This window comes from Sycon ciliatum, chromosome 6 (assembly GCF_964019385.1).
Source record: "Sycon ciliatum chromosome 6, ocSycCili1.1, whole genome shotgun sequence".
Taxonomy (NCBI): domain Eukaryota; kingdom Metazoa; phylum Porifera; class Calcarea; order Leucosolenida; family Sycettidae; genus Sycon; species Sycon ciliatum.
The window spans coordinates 27,284,509-27,308,211 of NC_088648.1; the positions used below are offsets into that span (position 1 = coordinate 27,284,509).

The following is a 23,703-nucleotide window of genomic DNA, read 5'->3' on the forward strand; positions in this document are numbered from 1 at the left end:
TATGGCTCAACATCCGAGTTTCAAATTATTATATTATTAATATTACTCAGTCAATATTAGATACATGTACATGTACGTATGTACCGCTTATCCACGGCGGCATGGCCAGAGCCCCGGGGCCACTAGACGTGTGACCGGATTTCCATGCCCACAACAGAGTAACAGTCACTGAGTCAGTGCTGTCTGAGCCTGAACAGCCGGCTGTATTATTAATACTAATTGTAGGAAGAGCATTGTCGTGTTTATGTGCTCTTGATCGTAGACATCTACCATGATCTATTGTCGAAGACATGGAAATCCAGTCGATTGACTGGGGCCGGCGCCCTCACTACGGCCTCAGCGCGTATATCTACAGAACGCTGCATGCAGTGCACATGTTGATCTCGACGCGACCAGCACGCTGCATGCAGCGCACGATACGAATGCATTGTGTGTGCATCAGGGATCCGGGAGTCCTACTCCTGTCGTGTGCATGGAAGTCCGGTCGTAGATCTACGTCTAGCGGCCCCAGGGCGCTGGCCATCATCGGCATGCAGCCGTAGACTACGTAGATATGCAGCACACGCATGCATTATTCGCTGCTGGTCGCAGCGGATCAACATGATTGTCCACTGCATGCATCGTAACGTTCTGAGGGCGGCGGCCCAGGTCAATCGACTGGATTTCCATGTCCACGACAGTAATACCACTCCCTGGTGTAGATCTACCGCGTATCCACGGCTGCATGGGCAGCGCAGTGGGACCGCTAGACGTGCGACCGGATTTCCATGTCCACGACAGTAGCATGGTTTTACCCAGTGTAAATTATGCGAACACAAAAAAAATGTCATGCCATGCACGTTCATGACGTACTACACGATGCAGACCTACACTGTAGATAATGTTCTGAAGGAGTTTATCAATATCGTCTACGGAAGTGTCCTCGCAATGGTGATGGTTGTGTGCAGGAGTGTCTAGTCGGCTAAAGAGCGCAGTTTAATGGTGGAGGTGACTCTACATTTTTTTTATAGAAACGTTGGTCTGAGTAATACGGTATGTACCAGTTGGGATATTTCACCTGTAGGGGTGTTGAAAATACCGGTTTTGATTTGTTATTATAATACATAACGCCCCGGCTGGTTGTAGTTCGCATAAAAGGACAGGCATTCACATGAACAAGCGCTGACGAGAACCAGTTGCTCAGGGTGACTGGATATCTTACACAGGATCCTGTGGTTTCGCTCCAGCCTGAGCAAGAATTGTACTGTGCGTAGTTTGATTATGCTGGTACGCTGCTAGCTGCAGCTCTGGGACCTACCGCGGCAGCGGAGCCGCAGTGAGAACCCATCCCTTAAAGCCGATTTATACTTCATGTCGCATACGGGAAAGCCATCGCGCGACCGTCGCGCGATGACTTTCCTGTACGCGAAATAGTTGAGCTCAGATCAACTTTTTCGCGTCGCGACGCGTTTCTCGTACGCGAAATAAAGTATGAATCGGTCTTTTAAAGGCTCTGCGGCTCCACTACTCTATGGCACTTCGCTGTATGCAGACGAGTGGCGAGGTTCCGCTGACACTCACTATGGCGGTACCGCGGTCGTGATTCACGTTCTTTGTATGGTCTTTTACCTGCCTGAGTGCGAGAAATATAAAAAAATTCCGCTTGTTCTGGCGGGCACATCGAATTAAAAATAGAATTTTAAAATTCTCGCATATAAAACAATGCAGAGTTCTGGAAACAGATCGAGCCGTGACCACGGCTCCCAGTTTTTGATCAAGAATCGCAGCCGCGGCCTCGCTGCACAACTCTGGCCGCCGTCGCTATGGTATTGATGACGTTTCATGGCGCTGATGACATGCAGCGGAGCAGCAGAGCGGAATTGGAACCTGGCCCTACGGCGTTGGGGAGTGACTAGATCAAACCCACCAATGTGGTCAAAGATCCAAAATCCCATTCGCTGTATCCATGCATCCCTCGCGCCCGACTGAGGCAACGAGTTCCCCATTGATTGTGGGCGGCATATGGCTGGAAAAAAGTTACGCTTTCCAAGCAGAACTAACTTCAACCTGCTAGCCTCTGGTTCTCAATCATGGTCTTAGACCAACCCACTATGCATGCATGCTAGCAGCAGCTGTAGTGATCCATATGTGTAGGCCACCACTAAATCGGGCCAGGCCTGAATTACTCCTCCAAATGTGGCATTGCACATACCGGTAATCAGCATAATTGCATTGATGTAAAGATAATTGAGCTCATGCTGAAGACACATGAAAATGGGGGTATCTACAAGGAAAAAGCTATGGCAAGCGAATATCTAGCATCAAAAAGATCTAAACCAAAAAAGATTGCCTCTGTAATTGAAACAAATGTAGCATTAGGTGTATGGCCTACGCATATTATTGATAGTTAAAATTACCATGTTTAAATCCTATCTTGTGACGACATAGCAAAATAAAGCAGTTCCCAAGGCAAGCTTGGCATACCGCATCCATAGCAATGGGTTTGGAAATGAAAAAAATAGTGGTAAAACATGGCAAAAGATTGAGTTACGTGGCCGTTTTTCGCAGGAATGTGACATCACTGTAGGTGGTGTTGTCGTCGACTTTGGGTGAAACCGAGATAGTGGGCTTCCGGTCGGCCGAAAACTCCACTGCTGCATACGTGATGCCTTCGTCAGAAACCTGCGGGGCGGGCTTTTTTGGCGCTTTCTCCGGTACGGCGTACATGTCTGCGGCTGAATCGGTTTTCTGCGTGAACGTGGAGGTGGTGGTGCTATTCTGCACGTCCATTTGATAGCTTTCCTCAGCCTGGTGGTTGTTGAACGTGATTTCGCCCTTGTGACCAGACGCTCCTCGTCGCACGATGATGAAGGCGATGATGAAGAATAGGAGCAGGATGCCAAGCACGCCAACCACAATGATGACGATTAGACTGTTAGATTGTTCGAGCCAGGCCGCCTCCGTGACTGGAGCAGTTGTGGGATTGGCTGCGAGCAAAGAGAAAAGAAACGGAAAACAAACTGATGGATAACAGATAGCTCAGAAGAATGGTATATAACATTGTGCTACTTCCTCCGTTAACAAAACCTTCGTGATGGATTTTTTGAGGGGCTGATTTGGGCACTAACTGCCGTGAAATGAGTCGCAATCACTCTCTTGGACTTCCCTGGCATGCCATGAAAGAGGTACGATACAAGAAAAGCGACCCTTCACAACAAGCCGAGCTGAATCGATGGTTGCGCTGTCGAACATAGGTGATGACAGTCATGGCGAGCGAAACTAAAATACCACTTCTCCGAGGGGATATTGCGCTACCTGGCCTCTCTACCACTTTAGCACTGAGTAAGTTAGAGAGTGATAGAAAGCGATAAAACGGAGCAGCGAGCCTACACAATGAGCGAGTGAACAAGGAGCTGCTTCGATCGCACGGCTCAATGAAAATATTTCTGAAATCAAGTTCTCGTTCAACCTGCGCAAAGCCCAGATTCAAATGCTGATGGGCATGCGCCATGCCGATGCGAGTCTCGTGGCTAAAGAAAGTCGACTGGACTTGCTAGCCGCTGCCATTCTGTGCTGGCAGGGGAATTCAGAAAATGGAATCAGTTTGGCTGTGCCTTTACTTGTCGTTTCGCAGAGTTCTGGAGAGCGAAAATGAAACCAGGGAGTCGTAAAATAGTTTTCACGACTCGGGTGGAAACGAGCAATCGCCATTGTGCGGATCAAGCAGCTTGAAAACCTACTTACTTGAACGACGGCGACATCAAGGTCAGCAAAGTGTGATCAAAGAAGCCGAGGCAAGGCTGAAATGAGCTGAACAACGACTCGAGAGAGATGACGACTCGTGTGCAGCAGATGACGACAGCTAAGTTTTGTATGAACGTGCACAATGATCTTTGATCGCACCCCTCTGCTTTCAGTGACGAAATGTTTTGGGAAGGTCAGGATTAATTCGAAGAATCACGCCCAACGAAAGCAGAACGGTAGCCAAAAGATTATAATTATTCCACGGATAAGTCAACTTGCTTGGATACGTGCTTGGAATCGGATACGTCTACTTGCTTATAGGTTGATGCCCTCACGTCGGCCCAGGTAAGTGGTGCACAAAAGATGCTAGTGTACATGGTTTTACTTGAAATCATGTGCTTACTTGACTATCCTATGACATCATCTTGTGGCAATATTTCAGTAATATTTTCTTCATGTGACTACATTATTTCAAGGGGTGTGCACGGGTAGTCGGGTACCCGTGCTACCCGTGAGAACCTCGGGTAACCGGGTACATACGGTGTAGTACCCGAAAACCCGAAGTCGCACATGACATCATGTGCAGTGCACGTGTACAAATTCATGTAATACTCCGTGTGTCGAGTGTGTAAGGGAGGGGTGCATTGTGGTAGTAGTAGTAGTACACGTAGTAGAATTTATTATTTTACTAGAGAACTCGCAACAGGCGTTGCCTTTTTACTGGGAGCCCTACGAATGACTTGGTGCTTGTGACAAATGCAGAAAGGGGCTTAGCTTGACGACATCCAGGTGGAAGCATGTTCCATCTGTCTGCTGTTACCATGGAAACATTATCCGATTGTGTACCCGTGGAAACCTACCCGAACCTGAAACCCGAAAAAATTATACCCGGTTCAGCACTAATTATTTCTTTATCCTGCTCAAGCGTAGAGGACGAAGGGGGAATTTTGAAACACCGCATATTTAGCTTTTAGTGGTGCTTTCTAGAAGATTTGGAAGGTGCCACCTGTTTCTCATGTCCTCGGGATGGCAGTCGTGGGTCAATAAAGTGAGAATGCAAGTACAGTCAAACCTCACTAGGACGAACTTCAAGGGACTGAACACATTAATTTTGTTTGTCTTATCGGGAGTTCTTCTTATCCAGATCTGACAAAAAAATCGTTATGCATATCATATGGATTGTATTTACGTGAAGGTGCATACTGTGGTACATGGGAAACATTTATTCTGAGCATAAGCCAGAAACAGGTAAGTACAATGTGACTGTGCCTCCATACACATACAAATACATTACGATGAAATCATGGATTGAATATAAGCGATTACGAGTGTGAAGCACAGTGTGAAACACAACACCTCAACATCCGAGTTTCATACTTCAACAAAAAAACTCTCTTGGTTCGTGTGAGACTCGGTTGGAGCCAGTTGAGGCCGAGTTTTCCGCATCCGTAGGAACGCCACTACCCTCTACGGATCAACGCTCTTTGCTTCACAAAACACTTCACGAATCTCTTCACAGCTCACTTCATAACTCACCTAGAACACTGGTACTAGCAGGGACCACCTTGAAGTTGTTGCAAACATCAATGGAAAAAAGTCACCTTCGCCTGAAGCGCGATCAACGACGCGAATAGTGTACGCTAGCACGCTGAAACTACTATGCCTAGAAAGCACGTACCTCAGTGCGTCTACTACGATTCACAACGTAGATCTACATGTATTATGTTTATGTATGTACGTACAATCAATGTATAAATAAAATAAATAAATTCGACGGGGTTCGCGTACCGGGCAGGTCAAGAACAAGGAGTCGTACAACTCCCTGGTCAGGAACCACCTTTCCGCTTCCGTGGGACGCCACCACCCCAGGATCAGGCGTCAGATGCGGCTCCTAAACGGTGGGGGAGGATAGATCAGATCCACCAACCCGAGGCCAAAGACATCGATCCCATTTGCCACATCCATGTATTACTCATGCCAGGCCACGAGTTCCCAGGCATGCACAATCAATGTATGGACTCGGCTATCGAAAAGAAGAAGAAAAAAGACAGCCAGCGCACGTGCACACACCAAAGTTCGTACTACGCGGCTGATTTTATTCAAATCACACTGGAAAATAGTTCGTCTTCACGAAAGTTCGCCATACAGGAGTTCGTCGTAAACGAACCATTTTGACTTGATATGATGCCTGGCCAACCATAGGATTGGCCCTAGTTCGTACTAATGGAAAGTTCGCCTTATCAGTGTTCGTCCTAACAAGGTTTGACTGTAGGTATGACAAGCTAGACGTCCCAAGTATAGAACACATTTCAAAACTATAGACGCGTAGGGTTTTTGAAATATTTCAAATTTGGCTGGAACTTTTTGAGAATAGTTTTCGGAATATTGCTCAGGATCGCTCCACAATTACTCTCATATAGTTTCTAAAGGATTGGATAACAGACGCCCAATTTGGAAAAATTTATGCACAAAGTGATCACAGATTTTATGTGGTATAGATGCTGGCATAACGGTTTTTGCCTAGGTACGCGTCTATAGTTTTGAAATGGACTGTAGAGCACTCAACAATTACCCCGGTATCCCCAAAGTGGCCGTGACCTCTTCTCCAAAATGGTTGGTGGGAGCACTTCAATGAACCAACGTATCAAATTGAAGGGATCGGACTAGCACACAACATTCTCCATTCTAGGCTGTAAGAAATGTAGGAGGAAAAGTCATTAACAACTTACCCATGCAGTGTGGATTGTCGGACCATACTCCACTTTCCAAACACACAACAGATCTACTACCGTTGATCTGGTATCCGGTGTTACACGTCACTTCAGCAGCACTGTTCACTCTCTGTGTCTGCGCTTCACTGAATGCACCATTGGCGATTTGGAGCACTGCACATGTCGGTATCTCTAAGAACGGAAATCAAACATAAGGCGGGATCAGTGTACATTATTTTATCCCCATCACCATCATTATGGATGCTTGTGATGTCTTGGGTCGAAAAACCAACAGAGCAGCCCTATTTTCCAACCTATCAATCCTATATTGTGGATTGCCTGACGTCGGTCCATGGAAACTTGAGCCCTCCCAACTATACTCTATTGATGGTAATTCAGTCAAATCTCAACTGAGATCCGAATCTTCGAAACAAATAACAGCGCAGATTCGGAGCTGTCGGTTTCAACAACTATAAGCAAGAGTACATAACCCCCCACAGCGTGCAACGCGTGATCCAGCTCTGCATAGTGTATTAGTCGAGCGTAATCGGATCTTTGCGTCATAATACCTTACACATCTCAGGGGAACCCAGGGAGTCGCGGGTACTCTCGGATCAAAAACAAGGGTGCCCTGCCTCGAGGCAGGATTTGCGCTGGTGTGTAGTGTACGCATGACATAAGAAGATCCGATTCTGCTGGACCAAGACACTATGCACAGCTGGATCGGCGATACACACTCTGGGGGTTACCGTATTTCACCGTAAGTAATTTCTCCCCAATGACTTAGTACCCCCTATAAAATACACTTTCCATTGCCGAGGTTATCACCCCGAAAGACAGTTCCCCTCGAAAGGTAGTAAGTTCGTACCCGTCCTACATGTACAGACACCGTACAGTACATACATCGTATGCACGGACACTAGAGTTGCGCAGGCTTCCCACTGCGAGTCATTTACCCCCGATAAAAAAGTACTTTCCGAAAGATAGTATCACCCCCGAAAGTTAGTACTCATGTGGCTACTAAGTTCGAAAGTTAGTACATACTAACTTACGGGGAAATACGGTATGTACGCTTGCTATAATATATCTACAATGGAGTTTGAGCAAACCGTATTTGAACACACTTTTGCAATCACAAACCGGGAACTTCCTCTTTAACCTTCGTGTTAGCATGGGGTTAGCAATCACGAATTTAGAATCATGTGAACAAGAGCAACTCCTGGAAATTCTCATCCATACGCATTCTAAACTCATCGTATAATAGTATGGGTTCAGTGCACAGGCGTATTAGAATCTATTTTAAAAATGATGTCGGATCAGCATCGGATTGGATAACGGATTGGACAAGCGTATAGACATCTCCATTCCATGAAGAGAGAAATAGAGTAGGGAATTGTATCATTCACTCACCCATGCAGTGTGGAGTGTCAGACCATTTTCCGCTTTCCAAGCACACAACAGATCTACTGCCGTTGATCTCGTATCCTTCGTTGCATGTCACATTCGCAACCGCGTTCAATCTCTGCGTCTGCTGTTCACTGAATTCCCCATTGGCGATTGTAAGGACAGCACATGTTGGTATACCTACGGTTGGAAAAGAAGATGTAGATCAAGGGACAGGCAATATCATCGTTATCATTTTACAGACGGCAGAGCACTGTTTTCAACAAATTCGCTCTTTGTCGTGCACGGTAAAGTCCCACCCTAGAAATGTCTGTCGGCTTGAACAGTGTTCAATTCTTGGGGATGAATTCTGATCAGCTTGCACTTGATGGAACGTTTGCAATTGTTTTTTTACATTTTGTGCAGCTGACGAGTTTTCTGTCCCTGCCACGGATGAGTATGAAAACATTCCTAATGAAGACGGCAAAGGATGATCGGAATATTTTCCAAAATGTTTAGAAGCTTTGACTGAATGGAGATGAAATTGCACAACATGTGTTGTTTGACGACTTGACTTGGAGATTAGATCTATCGGCAGTTTCTGAAGTTTTCGCAGTGATAGATTCTTTTGATAAGTTTGTAATTGGTGTTCTTATCTCTCTAAGCGCATTCCAGTGAACCTAACATCGTCAACATTGGTGAATTACAAATGAAGTTACCGTGGAATCTCTAGAAAGGAGTGAGCATTTTACTGCGAATTCTGAAATGTTAGTGATTCATGGAAACATTAGGGCACAAGTTATGCGATCGAGTCCACCAGCTAAACCAGATGTGTCCAAGTTACAATTTTTTCCGTTGCTCTCCTTCTCATTTGTTAGTGATTCGGGTTGAAAATTTAGATAATTGGTGCCCAGATTACAGACTGTTAGGTGTGGGGTGTTTCCAGTGAAAATTATCCCCTTTCCTTGTACATTTACTCAGTGCACTGGCGACAGAATTCCGCAGCAGTCAAAACCAAATATTTGAACCATTCACTCATCATATGCACAGGGATCTTGTATTTGGTTGTGTTGAAGAAAAAATCTGAACACCCACTTCATATCAGTTTATGTGTATGTGACTCATATTGATCCTGGTGCCTTGCTTCGACAACCATAATAACTAGTAAGCAGAACTCCTGAAGTTCTTGCACAAACTAAACGTAATACATTATTCTGCACTTACGTTGGCATGTGGGTGGTGATGTCGACCATAGTCCAGTCAGTAGGCAAGTAGTCACAGCATCACCAGACAACACATATCCATCATTGCAACTGTAGGTTGCCTTGGATAGATACTCATTAGCTGGAACTCTTACGGTGCCAAGCGTGGGGTTCATCAGTGCGCTGCACACGACTCCTGTACAGTAGAGCAACAAGACATACCGTACGCGAGCGATTAGGGCCCTCTCTTGAATAGTGCCCTATCTCGAAAACTGCCCCAGTCTCTAAGAGCCAGTGAACAAAATGAGCTCTCTCTTTTGAATAGTCCCCCCCCCCCGAGCTTGTAACCAACCGTATGTGCAAGTTTGGTGCTCTTTTGGTAATGTGCTTGTCCATGTCATTGAACTGGTGGTTTCTGGATCAACATCGCAGTTCTTGGTGCCTTTTTGTTTTGAGTCGTGATAGTTTACAGTAGGCTTTGGGCTCTGTTTTGCTCTGTTATACGCTGCATGATGCAAGCATACGGGCATTGAAAACATAGTGCCCTCTCATAAATAGTGCACTCTCTTGAATACTGCCCCATCTGTGATGGAAATTGAAAATATAGTGCCCCAAGGGTACTACTAATCGCGCCAGTACGGTAAGTTATGTAATCCTTACATTTAGAGACTAATGCAAACTTTCTCTTTCAGGAGGGGATATCCCGTATATTTGTATGTAGCATTGCACTCATCTTGTAAGAATAATTTTCCAAGAATGTCTTTGAGACCGGAAAACCGCCCATTCATTATGCGACAAGGTACGGTTAGAAACTTCAGCTAATTTGACACATTTTTTATTCACAAATTGCGCCAAGATCAACACAGTACGTGTATGAGGCTCTCATCGCTCCGCATAATCCAACTGTGTTCATGTAGGAGGCGGTTTATACTTGATTTTCACAAACCAGGGCTTATTGGAAATCTGAAGGACAGTCCTTTCAAGAGGTGCGTCTTGTGCTGTGGCGCGATGCGAAATACCCGAGCGACAAAGTTACGAACGCGTTTCTATACACTCTACTTGCGGATTTCGAATTTTTCGAGCTGAAATTGCGCGTGCATGGGGTTCCCCCATGACACATAGCAGAGGCCCATGCGCAGTGGGTACCAAGACGAATGCGTGAACTTCGGTGACATGGAGAAGGTTGAATCGTTATTCTGCGTTGAGTAAAAGTCCTGAACCAAAGGAAATTGTGGATGTATATGGTGTATCTCAGTAAATGGAGGCGCAATGGAGTTGCATTCAAAGGACTTAGAGGGGCTACCATTGCATTTGTTTACGTTTCGATGAAGGAGATCACAAGCTTTTTAGTGAAGAACCCCAACATCAGCAACATCCATGGCAGGCGAGTGAAGTTGGAATTTTTTTAAATCGCCCATCCGTGGCTGGGTGCTGTATGATGCGAATGTCCTGGAATTATGGAAAACCAGCTGACCTTCAAAGGGTTAAGGGACGACAGAGTACCTTTGGTAAAAACCCTTGAAGCGAGGAGAGATATTATCGTTCAGATGACGTCCCTCGCCCCCCCCCCAAATACGATATTTGAATGCAAGTCGTTTCATAGAAATGGGATTCCATACAGTGTGCGATCTATCAAGTACAACATCCCCGGAGCCAGTGCATAGAGTGGTCAGCTTTTGGTAATACTCTGAACTTACGGTCACAGCTGGGGAAGGTAGCCGACAATACTCCACTCTCAGGACAAGTTATTGATGAAGAGCCAACAAGGTTGTAACCAAATTGGTCCAATGTTGGATGCGAATGAAGTCGTAGACCCCATAAGTAGTTCCGCTTGTAAAGAACATTCCAACAAGTTTTTGGATTGCTCCGATTGCTCCACAATCGCTTGCTGCAAAGACATGGTTCAACATGGCATTAACATAAAAATAAATAATAACTCTTTCACGTCTTGAGGACGAAGGACGAGTTTATACGTTTTTTTTTAGGTATACCGTATTTCCTCGATTAATAGACCCGGTCTTTTGTTTTTTGAAGGCGGCTGGACCCCCGGTCTCTTATTTTTGCATGATCCATTATTTGAGCACGGTCCACTATATTTTCATCGGCACATCGTTGGAAATGGTGGATTTTTAACATGTCATAATATAGAAGTTCTATATTATGACATGTTAAAAATCCACCATTTCCAGCGATGTGCCGATGAAAATATAGTGGACCGTGCTCAAATAACAAAAGAAAGCACTAGCCACTACAAAAATTGTAGTTGCGCAACCTAAAATCGCGTCCTTTTTTGATCCACCACGTGCTTTCTTAGTGCGCATACGCAAAGCGATGAACTCAAATAAGAGACCGGGTCTCTTATTCGGGCATGGTCTACTATTTTTCCGTGAGGCCTCTAGGAGGGTCTACTATTTGAGCATGGTCTATTAGTCGAGCATGGTCCATTAATCGAGGAAATACGGTAGCTGGATCCGAAAAGACTGCAGGGTAGTGCAACCTGTCCACCACGTGTAAATGAAAATGTGGCATTTCTATTGAAAACCTACAACATAGAAAACATAATTATGGAAGTGTGGCAGCATTTCTACAATTGGAAAGCTGAGGGAAAGACCTTTCGAGAGTTGCATCCTTTGCTGTGGTGCTATGTGAAATACTTGAGCGGCAAAGTTGGAAACGCGTTTCTTATAGCTTGTTGGGGCGCGTTCCTGTCACACGAGTTGAACCTTTGAGTTGAACCTTGTTGTGAAAGTTGTGGCTTGCAGGCAAGTTGACCAGGTGACTGGTGTACACATGAGCACATGACCGCTTGTTCAACCATGTTTGATTGGAAATAGGGACTGAATGCTGCATCGCAGCCTTCTCGGACCAAAACCAGTGGGCCATTCGCAGTTATCCGTGCTTTCATGAGAACGAAATGGCGCTTTTGGTGACATTTTGGATGCAAATCCCCATCTAGTTGGGCACAGTCCACCAGTTTCGGTAGAATTGGCGAGTTCGATTGGGAATAAAGTAGGAAGGCATTGTCTCAGCTTCCTCAGACCAAGACCATGGCATTTGACTCCGCAAACCCGAAGACTGCAACTGGTGAACATAGGATTTTGGGCTTAACTTCCCTTTAAATTGGGCTGGAGGCCGAGTGTTTCGCATCCGTGTGGATGCCACCACCCTTTGTGGAAAACGGCGCATATGTCCTAGGCATAGGAGGTGAGTAGATCAGACCCCCAGAAAGTGATAGTCGAATACCTCCCGTAGAAATACCAGCTCAACATGCTGAAATAAAGCCAGGTTATATCCTCTACGGATTGGTGCCCTACTTCTTTCACACTGCAGGAAGTGTATGGGTGAAGGATTTGCTGAGGATATAAAGTTCGTCGCAACAGGATAAAGAATCACTGAGCGGCGACAAGATGAACACCGAAATCACAGCCGGGAGAGAGCACCCATTCTATCGCACTGCATAAACCAGTGTACACACTATCGTGACTCCATGAAACATAAACGCATCGCGACAATCAATACACCGTTGGAAAGGTCTTGAGCTCATCTTTTTGTCCGGGAATATAGAGCTCGTCTCAATAGGATAAAAAATCACTGAGTGGCGACAGGATGAACACAGAAATCACGGCACTGAGCGAACGCGAAATTTTTTGTGCATGACTTCGTAGTTTTTTGGGGCATGCCAGGGGATTTCCCTTTCACACGACGCATGCATGATGGACGTCAAATGAACCGCTTGGATCTCAGCTTTGCAGCGCAGTTTGAATCGTGAAAATCGGTTGAATTTGGGCAAGATGCCGAACAAGAACGTGAAATTGAGCTTTCTTTTTTATGGCAGCTTAAGCGAAGGCAATATACCTGCTTTATGCAGGTTGATGCCAACGCGAACAAGCAAAATAGTAATAATAATAACATCAAAAAATGCATATTGCCCACCCGTCCAGAAACCTCGAGCGCTCACATCAAGGCGAGCCTCGACGGTGGTGTTCGTCGACTTGGCCTGAAAAATCTCACCCTCGACAGGGGCGAGAGGTGGCTCTACAGACACACTGGAGCAAACCTCGGTCTGGACAGCAGCGAAAAGATCTTGTACTTCATTATGTCGAATAGGTGGGAATCCCCCAAAAGCACAATTCAAAGCATGGCTAGTGGAAAAACCTACCCCACAAGCACATACAGCAGGGGTGTCACGCAACGGCCAGTCATAGCGTAACGCAATGGCAGCTCGAAAGTCTCCCTTCGATAATTCAAAACCATGCTCAGCAATAGGGAGCGCCGACAGCCATGATGAAACACCTGGGCGACCCAGTTCTTCCACGCGACGATTAACTTCCAAAGACAGGTGCGATTGAAGAGCACGCAGGCGCTCTGCCTGTCGCTCACCCGCAACTTTACGACACTCCCGCTTGGCGCAAGCTACGGCGGATAAAACTCTATCAACCACATCTGCACCATTTGGGAACTCCTGCCTCCGAATGAGCGTCTCGAGGCCGTCGGTAATACGGCCAGAAGCCTCCAACTGCTCCCTCGCCATCTCGACAACTGAAGGCAGGCCAATGCCACCGAGCCGAGCAGGAAGCCGAAGAGGCGAAAGCTCAGTGTCCGTAAAGGACGACCGTCCGGTAATGGCACGGAGGAAAGCACCTGCCAAAGCAATATCAAGCTGCTCAAGTGACTCGGGAGCTATCGCAGTGGTGCGAAGTAAGTAATTCCAACGACTCCGTAGCCCATGTACTAACGCAGAATACGCAGCATGTGTCTCTGATACTGTAACAGTTTTCCCCTGTTCGCTATAACTTTACACTTCCTCACACCTTGTGCATCTTACGCCTGTCTATTAGCACCTTCATTGGCGCCATTGCCACATGTATACTATCACCTTTTGCGTATAACTGGTTGAGGCACGCTCAACCAGGCCTCTTACTTTTCAAGTTCGATTAAACCTGTTACACTGGTAGCAAGAGGATGGTTACTACTCTGCTGTTGGCAGGTGTTCTTGTCGCTCTGCTTACGCTCCTCGTACTCGTCTTTCGGCTGATAAACGATATCAAGACCGCTCTGCGCGTTAGCCAAGGAAACCGAACGAAGGAAAAGGAACCGTGGGAGCCAAAACTCCGCCTTACGAAAGAGCCGTCTGTGTTTGGAGGAGATTCCGCTACATTCAAAGAATGGACGTTTGCAATGGACATGGCCCTACGGTCGTTGGCACTCCCAAATGCGGCACCGAGTGTCGACTACGCGGCAGGATTTTTGACTGGAAACGCTCGTCTTTGGTTGATAGCGGCATTGGAAGCTAACCAAGTGTTTTCCGACTGGCCTGCTCTGAAAGCGGCACTTGGCGATGTGTACGGACCACGACACAACGAGGAAACATCGCGTATGGGACTAATTTCCGCAGCGCATACATTGCTGCTTTCACTCGCCTCAGCCTGCACGTGCCGGAAATCGACCACCACACCAGAGCGCTGCTGTTCGTCAGGGGTCTAGTGCCGCACATCCAGCGACAGGTCATGCGTGAGCATCCACGTACTCTGGAGCAAGCTGTCATGGCAGCAAACACCGTGGAGCAGTCGTCAGGGCCACCGGCGTCGGGGCCAACAGCCAGTATAGAGTCGCGTTCCGTGCCCAGCTTCCGTGGTCAGGGCCTCCGCAAGCTGACGGACCAAGAGCGTGTCCAACTGCGAGCAATGGGACACTGCTTTGCTTGCAGGAAGCCAGGCCACCTCGCCAAAGACTGTAGACCCAGGTGCTCGAAGTCCGTACATGGTATCCTAAGTTCGTACGCCCATAATTTCATGTTCTGTTATTGTATTCGACTCAAATATTTTATGGAGGGGACAGTGTGGTATGTTCTCCTCGCGTAGCAATTTTCAGGGATCTACGATAAGCAGAAGTCCCATACCACGCGAGCGGATTTTAGAGTGGCCATACGAAATACAAATTGGGTTACATTTCATGCAAAAATCAACTTTGCCAAGACCGATTTCGAACGGACACAGCGTCAAACAGACCTTCACTCAATCATCAAGAGCCAGCTTAGAGCTGACAATGGCCAGAGGAGAAGAATTTACAGAGAACCACCAATCCTTGCAGAAAGGTTGACACTCCTGGCATCTCCACCACTGTTTTCCCGCGGTTTTCACAGCGCAGCTGCTTCTTCTCTGAGCCGACTAAAAACAGCTTGCATTTCGGCAACAAACTACGCTTTTGCAAGAAATACTGGTGGAGGCACATGCCAAACATATCCCTTCGGTGCTTTCGTCGTAACCGAGGGATTGCAAGTTAGCAATTAGCAGAAATATGTGTGTATTTCGAGTCACCTCTGATCAGTACGGACTTAGAGTACCCTCTGCGACACCAAAATTTGATATGAAAAATTAGCGAACTCCAGAGAAACAGATCGGATCGAAAGATGGCCTGGTTCAATCGAGCCTGGCCTCAGAACAAACTTGGACAAGATACCTTCCATCCACGAGCAGGATTCTGGCAAGTGATCATTGCTAGTGTGAGTTTCAGCTCGGCAAACACACACTGTAAAAGTGTACGGACTTCGAGCACCTGGGTCTACTGAGGGTGGACAGCGCTACCCAAACGCTGGTCGCCAGTAAGAAAGGGGGTGCGCTTATTGGCGACGACCCAAGCACCCACGCCGGTACCAGTCACTAACCGGTTCGGAGGTCTGGAGGTTGAAGACGTTGCTCTCCAGGAACCTACGAAGCCGGAGACACCCATAGCTGTAGAAAATTGTCCCGTTGCAGAAAGGTGTCATGTCAGCAATGTCAGCGTCGGCAATGAACCTGAACACGACCTACTGCGCATACAGGGAAAGATCGGCGGTCACCGTGCAGTGATGCTGATAGATTCCGGTTCGACGCATGACTTCATTGCAGACGGTTTTGTTCGAAAGCATCATCTTGACACGGATGCAAGCTCAGAAATGCTGAGCGTAACATTGGCGGACGGCTCGACCAGCGAGGTCCCGCAGATTTCCACACGCACGCTAAAGGTGACAGTCGGGGGCTTCAGTGAGGAACGGCACGTTACTGTGTATCTCCTGACTCGCTACGACGCTGTTCTTGGCAAGCCGTGGCTTACAAGGAACAACCCAAGCATCAACCTCCGTACGAACGAAGTTCAGTTGGACGGTGAGCCCTTTGTTGCCAAATTGCCTTCAGCTAACCCGCCGGGAGCCGACCGGCCAACTGTGGAAAGCATGTTTATCAGTGGCCGACAAGCTCGTCATGCCCTGAGGAGTGGAGCAGAGGGGTTTCTTGCATGGGTCACTGCTGCAAACGAGGAGAATCGTTCCGGGCCACAACTCTAGGAATCAGAGCAACAGGACATCCAGAACCTGCTCAAGAGGAACCAGGATTTATTTCCAGACGAGCTGCCGAATGAGCTTCCACCGAAGAGACCAGTCGACCATGAAATCCAGATAGAAGATGGAGCCAGACCACCGTCTCGACCCACCTACCGCTTGCCGAAACCAGAGATGGACGAGCTCCAGTCACAGCTGTCAGAATTACTTGAGAATGGATTCATTGAGCCAAGTAAATCGCCATACGGTGCACCTCTGTTTTTTTGTGAAGAAGTCGGATGGTACTCTGAGAATGGTGTGCGATTGGCGAGAAATGAATAGAATTACGATCAAAAACAAAGCTTGTCTTCCTAATATTGATGACTTATACGGCACAATCCAGGGTAGTGCATATTTTCTCCAAGTTGGATTTGGGGTCGGGGTACAATCAAATCAGAATTCAAGACTCGGATGTTTCTAAGACGGCCATTAATACGCCGTTCGGCCACTTCCAATTTAGAGTCATGGGATTCGGGCTGACTAATGCCCCGGCCACCTTTCGTCACTCATGAACTCTATACTGCAACCGCAGAACTGGATGACATTCTAGTTTTCAGCAAGACCTGGGAAGATCATCAGCATCATCTTCAAACAGTTCTAGAAACACTTAGAAATAGTGAGCTGTATTGCAAACAGTCTAAATGCGAATTCGGCGTGGGAGATGTTCTCTTCTTGGGGCGTAAAATCAACGGCACATCAATTTCCCCTGATCCCAAGAAGATAAGTGCTGTGGAAACATGGCCAACTCCGTCGTCAGTAACTGATGTGAGGAAGTTTCTTGGCTTTGCAAACTATTTCCGAAGGTTCATAGATCGACACTCGACCATCTCTCGTCCATTAGAAGAAATCACCGGAAAAAATTCACGCTTTGAATGGAGCGCTGCTAGACAGAAGGCATTCGAGTCTCTAAAATCAGCATTACTCGAGGCGCCAGTGTTGCAACTGGCCGATGTTGAGAAAAGCTTCACGGTAGAAACTGACGCAAGTGACTTTGCCGTGGCGGGCGTGCTCCTGCAGCAGGGAGAAGATATGGATTTGCATCCCGTAGCCTATTGTAGTCGGAAACTGTCAGCTGCAGAACACAACTAAACTGCGGCCGAGAGGGAAACGTTGGCTGTGGTATTTGCATTAAAGTGCTGGAGAATCTATCTATTCCGCCACTTTGACCTGATGACTGATAATATGGGTGTTGTCTATTTACGAACCAAACCGACTCTCACCAAGCGTGAGGCAAGATGGGTAGAGTTTTTAGCTGACTATGACTTTACGGTCTTTCACAAACCAGGAAAGAAAAACATTGCCGATCCGCTTTCACGCCGTCCAGATCTGTTCAGTGATTCTGAAATAGGCGGGTCATCCTATCCTCCTAACATTCAGTTGAATGCCATAGAGCATACCCTAGAGATTAATCCAGACATAGCGCAGTTAATTGTCAGCGGTTACAAGTGCGACAAGGATCTTGCTCCCATTATCAGGAGACTGAAAAATTCAAGCCATGAGAATCTGCACGACCGTTACCTTCTAAATGAAACACCCAGTTATCTTTATCTCAGATATTCACCACAGAACCGGTTATGCATTCCAAAGAGTAGCAAACTCCGACTCGCCCTGCTTCAAGAATACCATGACTGTGTGACTGCGGGGCATCCCGGTCGAGATCGCACCTATTTTAGACTCGCTAGATATTTCTATTGGCCCAGAATGGAACTGGATGTAAAGGCGTTTGTCAAGTCATGTGACGTCTGCCAACGAGTTAAAGGCGGCCAGCTAAAAACTGGTCTCTTGCAGAATTTACCAGTGCCCAGTCAGCCGTGGGCGGATATCTCGATGGATTTTATCATAGGTTTGCCTAGGACCGATACAGGTCATGATGCTATATATGAGCCCCGGCCAGCGAAAACCAGCACTTGTGTACTTGATATCAATCATCAAAATGTGACGTCAAAGTTTGGGACGCGCAGTGAGCTGACTTTTGAAGATTCTTTTTCGATCGAGTGGGTGTCTTTGTTGTCAAAGGAGTTTCAAGTGTCTTCAAATGTTTCTGGTCAATTGATTTTAGCGCTAGGTGAGAGCTCATCACACGGAGGCTGAGTTTAGACACAGCGATGGCGACAGGTGTCGCGACAAGGACTTAGGTCCAGAGTTGTCAGCGTGTTACTCCCTGTACGAAGCGGCGCTGAAAGTTAGTTCGCGATCGAAATTATTTCTTTGGTGGCGATCTCGCTGAGTTTGTCCAGCAGTGGCGAGTCTCATATGCATAGCAACGAAGAGCCCTCATAAAATCGACACTGGATACTGGTGGCGATGATAGTCAGTGCGGGAGTAATAGCGACTGCGAGGAGAAGCTGAATGTTGACCCGATGAGTGATCCGTATTTCTACATCGACAACAATGATGTTGCAGACACTGATGGAGGGCTTCTCACGGCGCAAAACAGAGCGTAGTATTATCAGTACTCTACCTTACCAGACGACGCCAAGCTGGGTGCTGCCTGTGCTGAGAAAGGGGATCCCTAAAAACTCAAAACGGCTGAACGCTTTGGGGCAACATCTTCAGGTGCTACAAAACGCGAGTATTCGCTCATATCATTGAAATACAATTCTGCTGAAATCATGGTCTGAGTGAAAGTGTGCAAGGGAGTGGATGTCAGTGGTATTGGTCAGTACATCTATCAGTATGGCAAGCTTTGGGACAACGCTCAAACTGCCAGCACAGAGGTCCCTGAACACAATTTGGAAGGCCAGCCACCAATCATCGTTTTGCACTCTGGTGTTGTAAAGAAGGTAGTGATGTATACGGAATATCGTCACACCTCTGAACTACTCATGCCTGCTGCACCAAGAGGGCAAGCCTGACTTGCATTCTATTTACTTACATGTACCTGTTCCACATCACAATCAGAAACTGTAGGATCAACTTGCATGGAGTCACTAGGCATGGATGCTGCGCCAACTGTACCGAATCTTGACCTGTGTGACTTCAAACTCTATTTTCCATGCTTTCGCTTATCAGATTGTCACCAAACTTGATAACTTGAATGATTAATAGTGTAGAAACAATTTCGAGGGAAAAAATATTTTTTGAAAAAATTACACATGTTCAGGTTTCTGCTGGCTGGGGCTCATATGTATTTGTAGACCACTTGACAAAGTGTGTACATTTAGCACCTACTTCCTCTACTATTGACGCTAAAGAAAGTGCTGATCTGTATATTCAACATGTATTTCGACTTCATGGTTTGAGTTCTAGTTTTGTATGTGATCGTGATCCAAGATTTACTGCAGCATTTTTTCAGGAATTGTTTGATCGCTTAGGAACAAAACTAGCATTTAGCATTTAGTACTGCCAATCACCCTCAGACAGATGGCCTAACTGAACGAGTAAACAGAATAATAGAGGATGTGCTGAGGGCTTTTGTAAATCATAAGCAAGATAACTGGGATATGCTCCTACCTCTCTGTGAGTTTTCTATCAACAGCGCTACTCAATCATCTACAGGAAACACACCGTTCTTCTTACATTATGGTCTAAATCCCATAGCGCCACCCGACTTCCTCAACCCGATTCAGGGAGGCAGAGATTCAGCTAATTGGTTGTAAGCAAGACAAGACGCGGTCAAGATCTCACAAGATGCGCTAGTGGCAGCTCAAGCTCGTCAGGCCTTCTATGCAGATCGGACAAGGGTCGAGGGAAAGCTGAACGTAGGAGATTTGGTAATGGTCTACGGGGATTTCCTCCTGACTCCTGAAGCTCGGGACCGACCATCCCATAAATTACGCCCCAAGTGGTTTGGCCCCTTTCCAATAACCCGAATGCCTACAAGCTCAAGTTGCCACATACCAGCCGCTGTCACCCGTTATTTAATGTGTCGGCACTCCGTGCCTACGAGAAGAACGCTATTCCTAATAGGAGACAGCCTACGCCTCCGCCTATCACGGACTTTGATGGTCATGCCCGCTACGTGGTGGAGAACATTCTCAGTCACCGCCGCCGCCAGAATCAGCTTCAGTACCTAGTCAAGTGGCAAGGCTACTCTGATGCCACTTGGGAGCCTGAACATTATTTGTTGGATGAATCTGGTAATGACATTGTTCCACTTCAGAAGTACAAAATCTTGGCTTCTGCCCGCTGAGTTTTGCAGTTGAACTTCTAGTTTTCACCTTACACATTTGTGGAGCTTATTACACTTTTATTTGCCTGGAGTTTCAGTCGTCTTATTGTGTTACTTCAGTGCGAAGCCTTTTCGTCTCGCACGTGTTTGCGCTTATTGTACTCTATTCCACTTGAGCATTTGGGTTATGAGCTCCTTCCTCTCCATAGGAGGGGGATGATGTAACAGTTTTCCCCTGTTCGCTATAACTTTGCACTCCCTCGCACCTCGTGCATCTTACGCCTGTCTATTAGCACTTTCATTGGCGCCATTGCCACATGTATACTATCACCTTTTGCACATGACTGGTTGAGGCACGCTCAACCAGGCCTCTTACTTTTCAAGTTCGATTAAACCTGTTACAGATACCGCGAAACCACGTAGTTTATCAATTTGACCACACCACTGGGAGACTGCATGATGCACGGATGTGTTAACAAATTCTTCAGATCCAATAGGACTACCCAGATATTTCACCCCACTAGTGACAATCTGGATGCCCGTGCCGATAAAAACACATTCAGCTTTCTGAAGAAACTCAGGTTTTACAAGCAGCTTAGTTTTATTCCAATTAACACCCATAAACTTTGCCGTGTTCAGCCAGCATATCCAGCCATCTACGCAATTCAAGCAGCCTACCAGCACCAGCAGAATCATGCGCATGCCAGTCCTGAAGTATTTCAGAGTGGGCTGTGTGTAATTCCTTGATCAGAGGAACAGTCGATAGGGCATACAGTGGCATCGCCAAAGGATCACCTTAGGTTGAACCCTCTGCCGATGCCAACTCCCCACCCCCCTCCAGTTACAAAAAACCGCGCTGGTTTGGCATACGTATTATTCGCCAATAAGGAGAGAGCCTGGCAACTATACTGGATGTTGTGCAGGGCCACATTTCTATTTAAATTATTGAAAGCGTTGCTGGCATCGACCAGCAATACACCCTCGGTGTCATGATTCGCAAAGCCATCCCGCATAACCCGAGTGGCTGCCTCAATACCCGCCGGCAAACCACTACAGGTTTGAATGTAACCGCAGGCGTGCTGTAATTGTGAGCAAGAGATTGAGATCGCAGCCTTGACTTCAAGCCTGCGCACCACTTCATAAACCCCAATGGAGCGAACGCCTGGATTTTTATTGAAGAGCAATTAGGCGACAATACGTGAAAGGCAGTAGTGCCTCACCTGAGATTGGCTTTGAGCACAGCGCTCTTGCAAAAGCAGCTAAAGTTTCGCAAATCTCTGTGGTAGCACCTTTAAATGCTTTGCACATGCGACGCCATAAATGGGAATCCACACCCGATGGACCCGCGGCCCCCTTTAAATTCATCGCTGTTTTCCGGATGAAGTCACCATTGACTCCAGAAAATCTGACCGGATCGACAAACGGCAGTGTCCCGGACAGTAGAGCACTGTTGTCCGCGGGTGCTGCGTCTGGGTGCTTGCTCTGAAGTACCGCGCCCAAAGACACAATGTTTTCATCAATCGTTATCTCATCCGTTATCTGTAAAACACCCTGCTGTCCAGTGCCAGCAATAGCCTCATCGAGGCAACGCAGTGCATCATGCACTCTCCCCATAGCCATGCGAGTCCTAAACTCACGGGCTTGGTCAGTACCGCCGCGTTTTCTACCACCGGATCGGCCACCGAGATTGCGCCAAATGTCCTGCCATTCATTCGAGGCCCTCCTGAAAGAGCGCATGCAGGTTTCCAAAACGCCACAAATCTAGCCGACGGCGAAGGTGCTGTGAATGCATTTTTGTCCCATTACTCCTGTTAGCTCGGTGCAAGGGCAAGGCAGGAAGAACGAACAGTTTATACAAGGCATCGATGGAACCGGAGATTACAAAGGTCTGTTTGTCTGTATTTCTTGAGCCATGAGCCGCACAAATTCTTTCCCCGTGCTGCCGGTGGGCACGAGGAGTAAATGCTTGTCCCAATGAACGATCTTATTGTAAATCTCGTCCACTGGAGTATCCACGACTCCACCCAAACCAGCCTCAAGCAATGGCTGTGCTTGAATCCCAGCAGGAAGTGTAGACCCGGATTCCGAACGGCACTGAGAAATTAAATCAGCCGACTCGGCTGAGGCGGGCAAAGCCAATGGGACGATGTTGACCCCCTCCTCATCATCCTCTGCGTGGCCATAGTCACGCGGCACCGCACCACCAGGTAGCACTCTCTTCGAACCGGCTTTCGAAAACTCAGGCAGCCGCATATGAGAGACCTTAAAAGTGAATGTGAATGATAATGATGACGATGATGATGATTATTTTTTTGTAATACTTCTATTTATGATGAAGAAAGGAAAAGGACAAAATGTTACGAGTTATGACAAACTGTCCACCAACGTAACCAGATCTTATACAGCCAGCACACGCGACAAAATGGCACAAAACTGACAAGGGGTACTGAGACATTCGGCGACCTGACACCTAGCTCCAACACTTCTCCAAGGCTCAAACCAACAACCTTCCAACTTGGAAGACTCAGGTTCGGGAAGGTCCAAGAGGGGAAGGAAAGCGCAACGAAGAAGAGCATGACGGCAACAAAGAATGCCGAAAGTAACTGGATGATGACGAAGCTAGTAATTATAATGTTTATCACATAAACTTGAGCCTCCCAAGTTGGGTGGTATGTTGTAGTAAGGCCGGTCTGTCCAATAGTCTTACACTTCACTATGGGACAAGTAAAGTCAGCCGCAGTATCTTTCCTTTTGTGGCACATGCAATAACTACCTTTTCTGGTCTTAGACTGACTGCTGTTTTTTTATTCATGTAAAGTAAAACTGTGGAGACAATGTGCAATAAAAAAATAAAAATACAATAATAATTATTATTGTTCAAGTAAAGTGTCCTGTTTTGTGCGGCCAAGCTTGGCCGTTCATTTTCTAGGTGTAATGTACTGCTGTTATTTTTTATCACTTCGTCCCTTTCTCTTCTTTGTTCATTTTTCAGTTGCAAGTTTAGTGTCAGTATACGCATTCGTTATTGCTCTCGCTTTCATTGATAAAATTCACACTTGTAAGTTTCACTGCTGTTGTTCTTAGTGGTATTTCTCTAACTTAGATTTTCTATCATAGTTCAATTTTGTTTTCATCGTCTTTTACTACAACGAAGATTCCTGATGAGTGTTGTACGAAAATTTGTTTGAATCCTCATTTTCTCTACACCATTTCTTCACA

General features: G+C 46.7%; 1 protein-coding gene across 1 annotated transcript; it reads right to left on the reverse strand.

The window, feature by feature from the left end:
- Nucleotides 1-2,120: 2,120 nt before the first annotated feature.
- Nucleotides 2,121-9,230, reverse strand: LOC135819834 (sushi, von Willebrand factor type A, EGF and pentraxin domain-containing protein 1-like). Its single transcript, XM_065333118.1, has 4 exons — nucleotides 9,042-9,230; nucleotides 7,845-8,018; nucleotides 6,453-6,626; nucleotides 2,121-2,966 (listed from the first exon to the last, which is right to left on the reverse strand). The coding sequence occupies exons 1-4, from the start codon at nucleotides 9,193-9,195 to the stop codon at nucleotides 2,527-2,529; spliced, it is 942 nt and encodes a 313-aa protein (XP_065189190.1). The 5' UTR covers nucleotides 9,196-9,230; the 3' UTR covers nucleotides 2,121-2,526.
- Nucleotides 9,231-23,703: the final 14,473 nt, after the last annotated feature.